This window comes from Xenopus laevis, chromosome 4L (assembly GCF_017654675.1).
Source record: "Xenopus laevis strain J_2021 chromosome 4L, Xenopus_laevis_v10.1, whole genome shotgun sequence".
Classification (NCBI taxonomy): Eukaryota; Metazoa; Chordata; class Amphibia; order Anura; family Pipidae; genus Xenopus; species Xenopus laevis.
The window spans coordinates 121,197,751-121,214,105 of record NC_054377.1 but is presented as its reverse complement, the minus strand read 5'-3'; the positions used below and the strand labels follow the sequence as shown (position 1 = coordinate 121,214,105).

Below are 16,355 nucleotides of genomic sequence, written 5' to 3'. Positions count from 1 at the left end.
TGGTTGAAAGGCACATCTTAATTAAAAGGCATTTAAAGTAGATGTCTGGAGATGAGATTAAATGATGGAAGCCAAGCCACAAGGATTGTTTAGAATCTAAACAGGGAAATGTAATAAAAGTATCTGCCCAGGTTTAGTAACCTATACCAACCAATAAAATGCTTTCCTCCAAGCATCATCTGCAACAGCCTTCTAACACAAAATGCTTCTTGCTGTGGGTGACTAGACCAGTATCAGGTTTTGCCCTTTTATTACATCACCCTAAGGAAGGCTGATTTTTTTCATTTCCAAATTTGACAAACATAAAATCAATTGAATTTGAGTTTGTTTTTCATGCTTGCAATTTTTTTTGTCAATCACTAGCATTTTTATGGAAAAATTTGAATCAGAAAAAAACTTAATCTTGTTGTGGAAGGAAAAGTTTTTGCTAAAATTTGCTAAAGAAAAAAACAAAAAAAGAAATAAATTGCAAGCATGAAAATACACCTCCCACTGACTTTGCTTGACAGGCTTTAAATTTACTTGCCTAGTTTTTTTTTTTCATTCCAAATTAAAAAATTGGAGTTTGGGAAAACTCTATAATATTAAAGAAAATTCTAGAAAATCAAATTCTCAAATTGCAGAAATTCTTTTTATATTGAATTTGAATACACATGAAAACTGTCTCCTGCATGCACATACTTGTATAGTTGGTTACCAATTTTCTCCTGAAATTGATAAAAGATTTCGCCGTGTAACAAAATTTTTTTGACGCCCACAGACTTTAATGGGCGTTGGCGACATTTTGCTGGCGGCGAAATTTTGACGATACGAAACGGGTCAAATTTGCCCATCCCTATTGATAATAAATTATTCTTGTTATAGGATCAATTTTTTTTTTTTCAAGTGCATTGATGTACACTAAAATAGTATATAGTATTATTATTACATTTCTATGCTATTTAATATTTTACATATAGCAGCTCCTATGTCTTGCTCTCTGTAAAAATTGATCAGCTTTCATTTATATGCAAAAAGTATTCTCCATTCTGTACTTTCCAACTCACCCAGCTTTGCCCCCTTGTTAGACCACCCACCTATCTCTTAAGCACTTCACAGGGATGTAGGATTTTTTTCCCTAGCTTTCACCGTTAATATTATTTCTGTAGGAAAAGCCATTTGACAGCTTGGGCTACATTTCAGTTAAAATGTAAAAAGGCAGCAAAGAAGCTACAGTATACAGTATTTGCTGTTTTCTCCAATGAGTTAACAGTAACAATGGATCAACTTTTATATTTAGTTTGGGTGGATCACCACTCATTAAGACATTTAATTTAAACAGAGAATTACCACACCTTTTTCCATTGACACCTACCTGTATGCAGTGACATATTTTGCAATTTGCACCTGGCCCCCCCCTAATTTAATAAATGAGGCATGAAGAGAAGAGACAAGAGATTTTTGTTGTGTCACATTTGTTTCACATTTACTTGCTTCTGTGACACCCCAGAATGGAATGTGCATACTTTTCATACCATTTGGTCACAGCTCAAGGGCAATTGTATTGATGCTCTCTGAGATCTGTGCATTTACAGAGGGCTGAACAATAAGACAAACCTGTGCTAGTATGACCATAAATATCAACTCCATAAACAGGCCCATATTTTTGGCGAGGCCACAAAGGCCTGTGCCTAGAGCGGCTAATTTCTAGGGGCGGCATGCTGCTTGGCCACATTGGGAGCACAGTGTTCCCCAGCGCTAAGGTGCCTGCTCGGGGGGGGGGGGGTGCGCGCGATCTGCACAGGGGGTGCAAGCGTTCTATGCAAGATCTGCACGGCGGGCGTTAGGACCACTAGGTCTCTGGGCTAGTGATGGCCGAATAAATTCACCAGGCATGGATTCGCAACTAATTTCCGCATTTCACCAACCACGAATGTTTCCATGAAACTGCATCAAAAATTCACTGGTGAAAAATCCTTTTTTTTTTGCGTGCATATAAATTGTTGCGAGTTGAAATTATTTCGACGTCCATTGACTTTAATGCATTTGACAAAATAGTTGCGCGTATAAAAATTGTCGCTCGCATCAAAAATTGGCGCGTGGCAAAAATATTTTGACAACCTTTGACTTCAATGCATTTTGCGAATCTTTGCAGATTCATCCATTACTACTCAAGCGCCGCAAATGGTAATCTGGCCCTGTCCATAAAGAAGAAAGCATAGGAGTAAGATAAGCAAAAGATAAAATCAGAGGAAAGTCTAGGCATGAGGCCTAAAATATTTTGCTTTTTAAAATGGCATTAGACTTGCTAGCACACTCTTTATAGCACCATTGGCAATCTCTGGGTTTTTGAGAATTCACAAGGATAAGTCTCAAAATTGAGAATATCGTCCAACAAATGTCTAAATTAGATATTTTTGGAGTTAATACCCAATCTTATGCTAAAAATTGAATGTAGGGATCCATAGGGTTAAGTTCCCCTATGGTCCACATGTTGGAAATCCCTTAGTGTGGTCACCTTGGACCTAAACTGGATAAGGGAGGGGGAATGAGCCCTTTGTCCCTGTGCAGTGTGCCCTGGCAGATTCTAGATTTGACCAGGAGGTGTCACTGTTGAGCCATTTCTTCAAATAGCTGAGCTGCCATGTGCTCAAGTTCAGTCTACTTCCTGGTTTCGGTCCAGTCAGGAGTGCAGGGACTGTAGCAAAGATGTAAGGGCCTGAGGAATTGAGAGGCCCATGGAGGGCTTTGGGTGCAGGGCCCCATGCCTGGTGTGCTCAACCATGGAGGATATAGCGCTTGGAGGCAGCAAAGAGTCTGTGACAGCAGCTGCCTGTGGATGAATGTTGATTTGAAAGGGAGCTTATAATGTGCTCGCACTACGGGTATTTCTGGGAGATGGTGCATTGGAGAATAAAGCAGGTTTGTCGTGCTCAGCTAGGATTAGCTTGGGAGTCCAGCCTGAGTATTGAGTTGCTGTGGATGCCCGACCCATCTGTTTGATTCCCTGGTGAGTGTGAAGGGTATAGAATGGCTCCAGTGTGTCCTCTGGATGAGGACAGGTCCATGTGTCTGCTATGTGAGAGCAACTACCTCTGTCCATCAGGAGAGGTATTTGGGCAGGTAGTGCTTGGGCGGGGGAAGGGACTGTGACTCTCTTTATCCATCAGGAGTGGAGTATGGGCCTGGTAAGGACTGTGCCAGGTTTGGACTACCACACGGGATCCCCAGGGCAGGGGTTATTGATATGCGATTTTACTGTATTTCCAGTTATATAAAGTTTTATTTGTTTTACTGCAATGGTGTGATTAATCATTGTTTTCCTAGTGGGGCCACCCGTTGGTGTATCCCTGGGTCCTACTAGGTGGAGGCTCTACCATTGAGAGAAATTTCCAGAACCCTTTCATTTCGCAAAGGGGATTCAGGACCTGTGGATGGTAAGATCACCCCCTATGTCACAGGGGTCACCATGATGGGGTTACACAAGTAGAATTCATTCCTGGGAATTAATTATTTGGGGTTCTTAAAATAGCTTTACCTACAAACTACTATGTTTGGTTAGTGCAGCTTTCCCATGGGAATATGTTTGTTCTTTATGTCCTTAAAACTACTTTATATGGTATATTGTGTCTTTTTTTTTAACCTCATCATTTTTATGTAAATAAATGTTTAAGATAAAGCCTCACCATAAAGACCATAGATAACCTCCCTTTCTTACCCTAACAACCTACCAGCAGGGTTGGACTGGGAAGTCTCACCCCAGTCTCAAAGCCCCCTCCAGCCCCTCGTGCATACCTTTTTCCTTTTCTCGGCCGGAACTGGAGTCAGGGAGGGAGATTGGAGCAGCGACAATAGCAGGTCTGGGCCGGCAGGGCCAACCGGGTCCGAACATGCCCACCACCTATTTGCACGCTTTTGCAGCTCACTGCTATTCCTGAAAACACTCAAATACCAAGTTTGATCACTTTCATAAGAAATTTATTGCAAATATAGAAATAGATTTTTTTCCATCCATCATTCTTTTTTTAATCTTCTGTAACAATTACGTGCCACTTAAACAAAATATGGAAAGACAGCAAACCAGAGGACTTTCCGATTCCTCATTGTCCTCACAGCACAGGGGACAACTGCCTTGGCTGATATCTATAAGGCCAGATACACAGATAAAAAAGATTGGGGGGGTCATGACACTCATTACTGACATAGCTTTAACATGATATACCTCAAAGCCTAAGACATTTTTTCCTTTCTTGAGCACCACAGAGACAGAACTTCTACCAATTATTTTTCCTGCATGCCTGTATCAGACCAAAATGTTCCATACTGATTTAACTGGATGCCAATTAAAGTAATGAAATAAAACAGGTTGTATAGCAGAAAGTATGCAATACGTGTACCTTAAAGGGTTCTTTCACCTTTGAGTTAACTTAAAGTAGAGAGCGATATTCTGAGACAAATTGCAGTTGGTTTTTATTATATATCATTTGTGGTTTTTGGGTTATTTTGCAGTGAATCTATCCTCTGCAAGTGCATACTGTACATGTTCAATAATAAGCAATGTAACTGCTAACCCAATTATGGCCAGTACAATATCGCTGCCATTGGACTTTATATAGCCTTGTAGTAAGCTCACATCCCCCTTATTTTGGTATTTTGGCAGCAGTAGTCATTTTTGTAATGTTTTTTTTTCTGCAGGAAGGCAGGCCAAATGGTTATAGATTTGTGCATAAAACCCCTCTATGGACTTGCAGAGAAAATAATACATTACTGGTATAATAGGGCCAGGGTGTGTTCATTGATCAATCCAGTTTTTTTGTGTGTGCTACACAAAAAAACTGCCAGATCAGTAGCAATATTTTTATATTTAAATAAGCCTCAGAACACTCCCACAACCTCCTTAATTAAGGATCACTGGGATTGTTTGGATAAAGGGATACAAAAATAGCATTACTAAATTATCAGTCTCTCAGTATTATGCCTTAGTTCATTTTAAACCTACAGTTACAGTAACTGAGCGGGTGCCTTAATCTTTTTTTGGAATGTGGGGTTATTGGGACTGAAATAGTATGTAAGATATACAATTACTCTTGTTTTACCGTGGGCTGTTTTTTTGCTAGCTATATATAGGCCATGGGGGTACCGAACACAATATCTCTTTGACAAGGAACCTCAAGGTCTTGCCTGAAGACATCACTGCTTGGTTATTGTATGAGATTTCAAATTGGCTACTCTAAAAATCACTGAAAGTTATAAATAATGAAATACCACGTTGTGTCCTTGGCCATATACACAGTGTCACAGGTATCTAGCTTGGACATAGTCGTTTTAATTTCTCCCTAGCAACAACAATTCTATAAAGTTTTATAGGGAATATATCTATATATACTGTATATATACAGGTATAGAATCCGTTATCTGGAAAACAGTTATCCAGAAAGCTCCGAATTATGGAAAGGCCATCTCCCATAGACTCCATTTTATCCAAATCATCCAAATTTTTAAAAATGATTTCCCTTTTCTCTGTAATAATAAAACAGTAGCTTGTACTTGATCCCAACTAAGATATAATTAATCCTTATTGGAAGCAAAACCAGCCTACTGGTTTTTTTTAATGTTTACACGATTTTCTAGTAGATTTAAGGTATGAAGATCTGAATTACAGAAAGATCAATTATCCGGAAAACCCTAGGTCCCAAGTGTTCTGGATAACAGGTATGGGATAGGTTTCATACCTGTATATGTATATGTATATATATATATATATATATATATATATATATAGGAATGACAAAGGCTCACAGGTCTTATGAAGAAAATAAGAGTGTTTATTAAGTAAAAAAACGACTAATGTTTCAGATAGCACTCTAGCCTTTATCAAGAGGGGTTGTTTTAAGTAGCATACTTATATGGAGAACAAGCAATTTGATCAAAGTGGATTGAGGTGGATATTTAATGTCTCATAGAAAGAGTTAGAGGAGCCTTTGGTATGGATAATATGACAGGTAATGTGGGTCATTGGGTAAAGCAATAATAGTCAGTATCAAGTCTTAATTCCTAATACTACAGTTAAAAATCCAAATTATGTTGGGGAACCAGTCATGTGACCCAAAGAACCTGTTTGCACTTCCTTTTTATTTCTCATTTTCAGTTAACGGAGATCATTTAACATTATTAAAGGGGATTCTGGAGACAAAAAAGGTAGCATAAGCACCCATATTTGGCTGATATTCCCAGATGGAAGAGAATCAGAGGTAGCACAGGGCAAAATAAAAATGGGGTACACTTAAAATAAGGTCTCATGCATTGCTAGCCCATCTTTGAGGCCAGTGTCTATTAAGTGCTTCACATTTAAGTTGCAATGTCTTTGCTAATGTATATTTTGTGATTTTTCCTATTCCTATTTGTGTGGATTTTAAAGAACAAAAACTATAGCCCCAACCCAAAAGAGTGATTAAATGAGGCCAACTGTGAACAATTGACATGGAAATTTAAGTGAAATAATGAAAAGGCCTTATAATGAATAGGGTTAACTTATATGTATAATGATAATGATAGCATGTACCAGTGTAAATCCTTGCCTCATCCCTATACAAGCCATGTGATATATGCAGATATTTCCCCTGATCCTACAGAAAACATCTATATTTTTCTAAATGCCAGGGTGTTCCAGTTTATAGTGTTGTTTTTCGGCTCTGTAGATAGACATGTTGTGCCCAAGGCTACTTTTAATCAGTGTATACCAGTGTCCCTTGATCCAAGAGATAAGAGCCATGTTGTTCTGAATGCTAATGGGTACTAATGACCCTATGGATAGCAGCCATGTCATTGTGAACAAAAACCAATTTATGGCAGTGCCCCTCACCCTAGAGATACCAGCCAATGTTCAGCAGACAAGATATTTTCCACACTTTACATTTCGATGAGCTCTTTAAAAAGAGAACTCTGCCAAGTGCTTTTTATCTTTTGTGTTCTGTTCGTTTCATTTTTTTTTTTTTTTACACTAATGCATGCAAAAAAAACAAAATACAATTTCTGCTTCCTCTCTTGAAAATCATTGGCGAAAAATATTGTGTACAGGTCCCATAAACGTTACCAGTCTCTCCCCATCCCACCTTTACCACCCACCATAGGAGAAAACAAAACAAGAACTAGGAAACAGACCTTGTCTCTGTAAATCATAGAGTAAAAGAAAAAGTATCTCTGTAGCTTTCATAGACTAATTCAAATTTGCTATGTTAGTTACAGGGCTGTCTTTAGTGGTGGTGGGGTCCTAATATTTCTATATAAAACATTTCTATCCTACTTATCAGCCTCCTGCTAGTAGGAGTAACTACCAGGGGAGCAGAATCCATAAGAACCATGCAGTGCTGCGGGGTCCATTTCTGCAGGGTCTGTAGCTGCAAGGTAAAGGGGGAAAGGGGTCCAGTGCAAAGATAGTTATGCAACTGCCTCCTGCTGTTGTTTAACTAAAGCCTTTAGCTGTTGTTAGATGCTGGGAGCTGTAGGTCAAATATAGATTGTAATTGCAGGCTGGACATCCCTAATTCTAGTTGTTACTGACACTATGCTGCATTTACAGCCCACTCTCTATACTCTCTATACTCTCTATACTTTCATAATGGCATCCAATTTCCATTCCTCACTATTTCCACTATCCCATTCCTGCAGCTCGTTCCCCAAAATCCTCCTGACTTACTTTGGAATCTATCCCTCAGCTAACATCCATTCAAACAAAATACCTGGACCTCCTTTCTTTCCACTCTCCATTTAAATGATGCTCTGCTGGACCCCACAAAAAAAAATGGCCATGGGCCATTGCCTTTCCTCAAAACCCCTAAAGACGGCTCTGATTTGTTTACCTCTACAACATACCTTTGGCTATATAGAGATTATTAATCAACAGACAATTTAGAGGTTGTAGGTTGAAACCCATGCACATAAAGGTTATAGAGGAACACATCGCAAGCTGACTTCACACATAGTCGTACAGTTTAAAAGTCTTTATAGAGGGGTTGTGGTATAATAGAAAATTTGATGAGTATTTTGACACTAAAAATGTGGTCTTTGCCAACATATACATATCCTCTCACCAGAATAAAAGGGGAGTTCAATGGGAAGAGCAATGTTAAGAGGCTGACTTCTAAACGTTAAACAAGAAAGGAATTTTGTTTGTAAGGCAATAAGGCACATATGAGGTTTTGTTGCATTCTATAATGGTTTTTCCAGTTTGTTAATGTTAATGGTCGTTTTTTGAAAGGTAAGCATTGATGCAACAGAATCATAATGGTAAATTCTAGTGCTTGTGAGAAAAAAAGCCACACTTTAAATCTTTGAAACTGTTAAGTGCTTCCTTCAATGACATATAGAATTTTTAAAGATCTTGGTCACCTTTAAATTAACTTTTACAGAGCATTTGGGTTTTTAGATGGGGTCAGTGACCCCCATTTTAAAGCTGGAGTCAGATGAATAATGCAAATTATTAAAAAAAACTCGAAAAATGAAGACCAATTAGCCATTCTAGAACACACTAAAAAGGTAATTTAAAGGCGAAGCACCCCCTTCAAGGTGTAACTATGCAAAGGTGCAAATGGAGCTTCATTTCTGGTAACCCATATCAATCAGCATGAAGCATTTACCACTCTGGTTGCTATAGGTTACTAGAAATTGAGAAACCTCTGCACGTGATATGATGCTACTGCCAAGTAACTGCAAACTCCCCTCGGCACAATATCCCTACACTGAGAGCAATATGATTTTTATGTTGACAAAGCAAAGAGTTAATGCACTGTGAAGAACAGAATAATGTCTTTTCTGTCCTTGCTCTATTTTAATTGGGAAGTTACACAAAAACAATTGTCAACGTGTGGCTAAAAACACCCAAGATCCCAACAGCTGCAGTTGAACATGGCTGATGTGCAGTCCAGCACCATGGACAAGGGCAAATGGGTGTAAAATGACTCTTGCTGCCTCCTCACTTAATGCAGTAAATACAATGTAGTGAGGATCTGGGCACACAAAGTGCCCTATTTGGCAGCAGTAGTGATATAAAGAATAGAAAGGTGCATCTCTCCCAGTTCCAAGCTGGCAGTACCCAAGCATTGTACTATAATTGTTCATATCCCCCTGTGAGTAATGTCGAAAGCACAGGCAGCATATGAAGAATGTCCTATTCATTCTTTAGTTAGCTGGGAATACCTACAGATGTACTCTGTGTGATAAATTGCTGGATCAGCTCTCTTTCCAAGCAGGCCTAGAGTTGCCATTTAAGGTAAAAAGCCACATAATTATATGTATCACATGAAATTCAGAGGTTGCATTGTATCCTTTCTTGCCTCTGGCTCTTGTTTCTTTTTAGCTTTTCTTTACCTTTTTTTGTTAGGTTTGGGAACAGAGCCACATCTGAGGTGGATCACTAGGTAATACCCCACGGCGACATGATTTATTGTGAGTTCTTACAGGTAAGGCAAACTAACCACTGTTTTAATGTGCATCTCAGGCTAAAGCTGCCTCCACTAACTATGGCATCTCATCTGTACATTCTGGTTTGTAAAATTAACATATCTACCTTCAACAGACAAATTTAAAGGGCCATTACGCCTGCTTGATTTATTGTCTTTGTGCATTTGTCTAATGGAATATTTAGAGCTAATAGCATATTTGCTTTCCTTTTGCTTTATGTCCCCAATAGCTTAAAAGGTGTTGCTGGCTCAGCTTTACTTTTTTTTTTTGCTGGTAGGCTGTGAGCAAGTTCTGTATTACCTTGCATAGTCTGTGTATTGTTTAATTCCATTACAAGAAGATAGAATAGGGAAGAGTTCTAGCAGTCCATGCATGTGGAAAGAGCCAATGAAGCAGCCAGGACTGTTAATGGCACTCTCCGTAGCAGAAACAACTCCCTTGATATTTTTATAGGCTGCAATCAGGGGCAGCAAAAATCAATGTCAAAATAAGTATTCCCCAGTAGTAAGTATAATTCTGCAGAACGATTTGAGGGTATAGTGGTCCTTTAAAACAGTATACAAAACAGGAATTTCTACTGAATCATGTTTAAGCTTCCTTAGACTTTTCTCCAAATTTTAAAGGGAGTTTAAAGGTACTGACACCAATGCCATTCTTACTGTATGTTGTCACACCTCTGATCTGAATGGCAGCCCATAAGGAGCTGCAATAAAATTGATATATATTAACAGGGGATTTATGGTATGTTAACTAGGTTTTTCATCCACTGCAAATGTACAAAGGCTAAAAGGCTGGACTGAAAGCATTTCTGAAAGGTATTGGTAAACTAAACAACCACAATGCATCCAAAAATAGTGACATGCTTGCAACTCTTTGCAGAAGACACTACTGGACTCATTTACTAATACTGGGCCAACAGGCACCAGTGCAATTACCCCTTGCAGCCAATCAGCAGTCAGCTTCATCATCCACAATGGGTAAAATTAGAAAATCTGTGATTTATTGGTAAGGGTTGCCACTCCTGGTGAAAATATGGCTAGTGTAAATAAATGAGTCCATTCATTAAACCTACAGCTACACAAATATCTTAGTGGAGCGCATACTCAAGTGCAGATTTATATTTAATAATATATTTATATTTAATAATATATAAAATATAAAAGTCTCTCTATAAAAGGCTAAAGATAAACTGTACTCTCTAGCTTTTGACCAGGAGTGAAATTGGCGAATACCTATCACATTAGTGATAACTTGATGTATGTATATATACTTTGTATGTTTCATTAAGGAAGAAAAATTTATAAATAAATGCTACAGTCCATTTAAGTGCTAATTTAATCTAATACTCCATAATACAGGGGCCAGGACAACTATGCTATACGTGTAGCTTTTAGCAACTATGGTTTTATTCCTTTATAGGGATAATAATTTAGCCTCTTTAGATGTAAGAAGGGCAGATGTGTTTACAGAACCTCATAAACGCAAGTTCCACAACTCTCCTCTGTGTAGGAAAAATCCTGAAGTTAAGTGTACCCGCTGTCTCTTTTTTAACCCTATCAAATTGCATCATTTGTGAACTGAACTTCAGCATGCTTAAACACCCAAAATAGGTTTCCAAATATATTTACAACCCTGAAGTGCCTTATTGCTGTGTGAATTCAGCTTACGACTGGTAACAAATAAGAAGCATGGGGTGGGGGGGAATAAAAGTACTTAAATGAAATATATTAATACAGAGAAAGCCACTAGTACAGTGTGTGGAATAGAGGGGGTGGTGTTTTAAAGGGGGGAGAACTATGCCTGAAAATGTCCTGTCCACAACCCGCAAGTCCATCTTTCTCCTCCCCACCTTTATGAGGTACAACCCCCCACCTCCAATGTAAACTTTAATTGCAAACTGTGGTACATCAACACCACAATTCTCAACAAAAAAAATCTGTCAATGTCCCTGACATCCTTTTATGCCTTTTACACCTTTTTAAGGTGCCAGTCACAGTTTTTGTTGTGCAGATACCCCTTTCCAATAATCCAAAATGTCATGCAAGTCTTCCCCTTTAGCAAATTGGACTTTTTTGCGTAGAGCATGTCCAGCTGCTATATAGACCTCTTCCCGGGTGTGTTTTTTGTAAGGGCGGAAGCGCTCCCAGATCTTATGGGTATTTTCAGTGGAGTACTCTGGGCTTGAGGAGTATCCAGAGAAATGGTGTCTAGGGGACAGTTGGGAGTAGCTGGAGTCTCTTTTAGAGCGGGAAAGAGGTTTTAAGAAGCTGACCCTCTGGCTCAGTGTATCAGCACTTTCCTCATAATAGAGGGCTGGGAAGGAATGGCGGTGCTCACTGCAGTGGTAGGAAGATTTGACATCGAGGTGCTGTACTCCAGAAGAAGACACTAGTGGATGGCGATCCAGAGGGCTGTTAAGGGGGCTGCTCTTTTCAATGTATTTGGAGTCACATTTCAAAGATTGGTCAGGAACATCCAAACTGAAAACTCGGGCACTTTTGATGGAGCCACTAGATGAAATGCTGCAGCGTTTCTTGGTCACTGTGGCAGCATCTGCACTGAGTTGGCGCTGAAGAGGGTGCACACCTTCCTTATATGCAGGAGAGAGGAAGCTGAGCCTCTCCAAGTGGCCTGATGAGCTGGCTGGCACAGACTGGCAGTCATAGCCTAGCTCCGGGTCCCCCCCTCCTAAAAAAGAGGAAGTGTCCAGTTTGAGGGCATCAATACAGTTGTTAATAATCTGATTCACTTTGTCTACCTCCTTGGCAATTGTGGATATTTCAGAAGCTGATCCCTCACCATTGTCCAGTTCATGAAAGTCATCTTCATCCTCTTCATCTCCTGACATCCTCCTTTGGCCTCTGTCTAACCCATCCCCACTCCGAACCTCCATGTAGTTTGTTCCTTTTGGTGTCCCCATTTGAGAGTTTATTGGCTTGGAGGACATTCCTTTCTCTCCTCCACTCCCAAGCCCAGATACAGATGTAGGGAGTGAAGATATGCAAGAAATAGGAATGGGGTGCTCTGATAATTTCTGTGAGGAATGAGGCCCTAAGCAGGGATCAATATCAGAACCATACCTCATTTCTAGAATGGTTTTCTTAACATTCAGAGATTTCTTCTTTTCTTCCTTCATCCTCTTCTTCCTTAAACAGTAGTACACTACTCCCAGGATGATGACCATGCCAAAAAGACAACCCAATATTGTCATAATATAGTGAGTTGTAGTAGAAGTACTGGGAGCCAAGTCTTTCTCATCTCTGATACGAGTGGCAAGGAATAGACATGTGTGGTTGTAGCGTTTTGAAAAACGTATGGAAGTCACACAAAAGGTATAGTTCACATGAGGTTTCAGTTTATCCAGAGTAATATACTCCTTCTTGTGCTTCAAAGTTGTTACATCATATACAAAGCTGTTATTGTATTGCACTAGAACATAGAGTTTTTGATAGGGATAAGGAATTGTCACAATCAGGGTGGCTGAATTTCCTGTTACATGATGAATGTCAATTGTGGGACTACCTGTAGAGTCAGGGGTAGGAGTCGGTGTAGTAGTTTCTGCTGACATATCCACACCAGTGAAGCCAGAGCCCTCATCTTTATCATTAATTGAGTCTGGATTTAATGGTGTGGGCCTCTCCCTTGGCAGAGACAGGTATCCTCCATTCCTACAGTGAGCTTGAAAAACAGTTATGGCATTTCTGCTGTGATGTGGTCTTGGGCTTAGCAGTGGATACCCATTAAAGTCACGTGGGGTTTCACATTGTAACCGATCAAAGTTGCGCGTGACATTATTAAACATGACCAACCATTCAAGAAAGCCATAGAGCTCACATCCACAATGGAAAGGGTTCCCAGACAATTCACACACCATAAGAGCCTGAAGACCAGCAAATGTTGAACTATCTAGATGTTTTATTCTGTTTGAGGACAAATCGATACTGATAAGGCTCAAGCACTCAGAAAAGGCATTAGGTGTTACCACCTCTATCAGGTTATGCTGAACAAAAAGAAACTGTAGCCTAGGCATTCCCCTTAACATTCCCTCTGACAGATTGGTCAGTTTATTATAGCCCAGATAGAGGATCTGTAGGTTAGACTGCCCCATGAAGGCACCATCTTCTATGTAGTAGATCTCATTCTTGGTCAGGTTCAGATCTGTCAAGTTTCCAAAGCGAGATAGTGAAGAATAACCAATTATCTTTAGCTTGTTTTCATTGAGCCGAAGGTCATGAACTGTGCTATTAATGTGCTGAGGTATGGTCTCATAGGGGGGTTGGTTCTGGCTGCAGATTGCTAGCCAGACATATCCTTTTTCACCCTCAATTAGCCAACAATCAGATCGTGCACCTGTTGGCAAGTGGCAAAAGAAAAAGATGGTTGTCAGCCAGAGCCACCAGCATGACATTGTGGTGCCAAAAAGAATTATTTAGCTGGAGAAAATGAAGTGTACAGTTAGTGGGAAAAACTCAGTGCCGCAACTTAGGAAAGTCTGTGTATTACATTCCTGAACAAAATTTTGCACATTATCTTCTGGAGGGGAAGATGCTTGTACAAAAACTGTACACAGGTTATATAGCCACTAAGCCTGCACCTTGTTTGTAGTCAACAGTAGTTTAATTGTGTTCTCAGTTCTTCCTCTATAAAATCAAGGAAACTGAACGTAGTGGAATTGATGAAGGGAGACAGAGGATAGAAAGTTTATGTGTCTGTGCCAGCCGACTCTGTACCCCAGTGATGGGAGTTTGAGGAGATGAATCCGTCTCTGTGTCTGTCTGTCTCCAGCTGCCACCAGCATCTGAACAAGAAAAGAGACAAGAATATGTCAGCATTAGATGGGGGATGGGTTCATTATAGCAAATAGAGAATGTGGAGGGAAAAACAGAGGTAGCTAAGTAAAGTAGACTCAGAAGAGAGAATGCCAGAGTGTGAGAGTCGTGGAAGAGAAGGAAAGACAGATCCAGCTAAGATAAAGAAGATTGTTGGTGCTTTATTGGCTGTCAACTGAGCTCCTGCTTCAGGATACACTGTTTATAAATGTTTTTTTAAAATGGAATACTGTTGACTATATATTTGCTCACATATAATCTGACATATTTGTATTATACCCCTTTCTAGAGGGTCATTCAAAATGTAGCGAGTAATCCCTGCTACAAAGAATGCCTCATTTGGCTGCCCATGTCCCAAGGCCTAAAGAAGCTAGCAGCAAATCTACTAGAGATATAGTTATTGCTTAAGGCTGCAGTACATTGGCCGTCCACATACCCTCTACATCCGATCAGCCAAATGGCTGTCATGTTGCATTGGTAGATGAAATTGCCTGAAAACTTCAAAGTCAAAAGTCAAAGTAAACTTTATTGTCATCTCAGCAGTATACAAATACACAGTGAGACGAGACAACGTGGCTCCAGCTAGTACATATCACAAAAAGGCACTTAGAATACACAATATATGTAAACATTTGAAATGTGCAAAAAACTTGCCTAATCAGTTGGGCTCAGCGGCTCAGCGGGTCACCACACATGTACCAATAATCATACAAATTACATAATTTGGTACGGTAACATTGCAAACTGAGCCAAAACAATGCCAAAGAAAAACAAAAATATATTCAGCTCCTAAAATTCCATTTGCTGAAACCACAAGAAAAATAAAAGTGATAACACTGGAGTCCTGAATACAGATCATCACTGGGCTGACGTGAGACATGGGTATCGCCTATTATTTTCCCAACAAACCATTGTTGTCACCTTCTGAGATCTGTGCCATTAGTATTCTCCATTCCTTGCTCCTGGCAGAGCATCTCGCCATTCTCTCAATAATCAACTCTGAAATAAGGATGGAAAGCAAAAGGCAGCAGTGTGGAAGTCCCAGCTGAGAAGCAGCAGACCATGATATTACTGTGCTAAATGGCCTCCACTTGGAATGATAGGTCTTAACCCCCTCAACTCTGTGAGGCAAGTCTCCGCATGAAATACTGATGATAACAAGTATTTAATGCTTAACATAACTATTATGGATATTGCTATTTTAACCAGTGCCGGCTGCATATAATAAGCTGCATTGCATTCACTGTGACTCCTAGCTCCTCCCTTGTCTGCAATAAACTGACTCCAATAACTTTTTCCTTAATTGTTCCTTAGCTGCTCCCTATAATTCGTCCACTACTACATCATCCTTAAGTTATTGCTAAATGCTCTACAACAGCTTATTTGAATTCCTTCCTAACTCCCTCTAGGACGCAGCTCTATAATCTCCATTAACTGTTTCTATAACAAGCCCCAATGTTTATCCTTCAGTCGCTCCTGTAAGTACTCTTTATAACAATGCCTTAAGTGCTCCCCTAATCACTCAAGATGTTTTATCCCTTAACCACACTTGTACCATCTCGCTCCTAATATAACCGCTCACACACTCATTTCAAATGACAGGAATGCAACAGTGAAGCATCTTTTTGCTCAAGTGTTTAACACAGACTCAGTGTGAGATAAGAGGGAAGTAGTAATTTAGAAGGAAATAATGCTCAACAGGGTTTGTGTAGGGGGAGAGGGGCAGGAGATGTGAAAGGACAAGTCAGCCTTAAAATAACTTACATAGCAACAGTGTAACCAGCAAGCTTTTAAATGATTTTAAAGTTATTTATTTTTATTGTATTGAGAATTAATCAAAAATTGTACATCAAGTAAATGCATCTATGCCATCCTATGGGTGCATAGGTGGACTATAAGTTGTGTCTAGCTCCAAGAGGTTCCAGTGTAGACAGGCAAGTATTATTAGTTGGGTGGTAATTTTGGGTGAAGGTGGAATTTTGGCTCAGTTACACCATTTGTCAACCATGAATTGAAATGGTTCACCCAGGTCCGGACTGAGAATTAAAATAGGCCCTGGTATTTCAGGTACTCAGAAGCCCAATCAGA

General features: G+C 39.7%; 1 protein-coding gene across 3 annotated transcripts in view; it reads right to left on the bottom strand.

The window, feature by feature from the left end:
- Positions 1-16,355, bottom strand: part of elfn2.L (extracellular leucine-rich repeat and fibronectin type III domain containing 2 L homeolog) — a 93,399-nt gene that overhangs the window by 42,291 nt on the left and 34,753 nt on the right. For 2 of the 3 annotated variants that reach the window (XM_018258897.2, XM_041590738.1), the window contains exon 2: positions 10,417-14,236. The exons of the other annotated variant lie outside the window; for it this stretch is intronic. In XM_018258897.2, coding sequence (XP_018114386.1) covers positions 11,429-13,846 — 2,418 coding nt within the window. In that variant the 5' untranslated portion in view covers positions 13,847-14,236 and the 3' untranslated portion in view covers positions 10,417-11,428. Of the gene's footprint in view, positions 1-10,416; positions 14,237-16,355 lie in introns of those variants that run through there. 3 annotated transcript variants of the gene reach the window in all.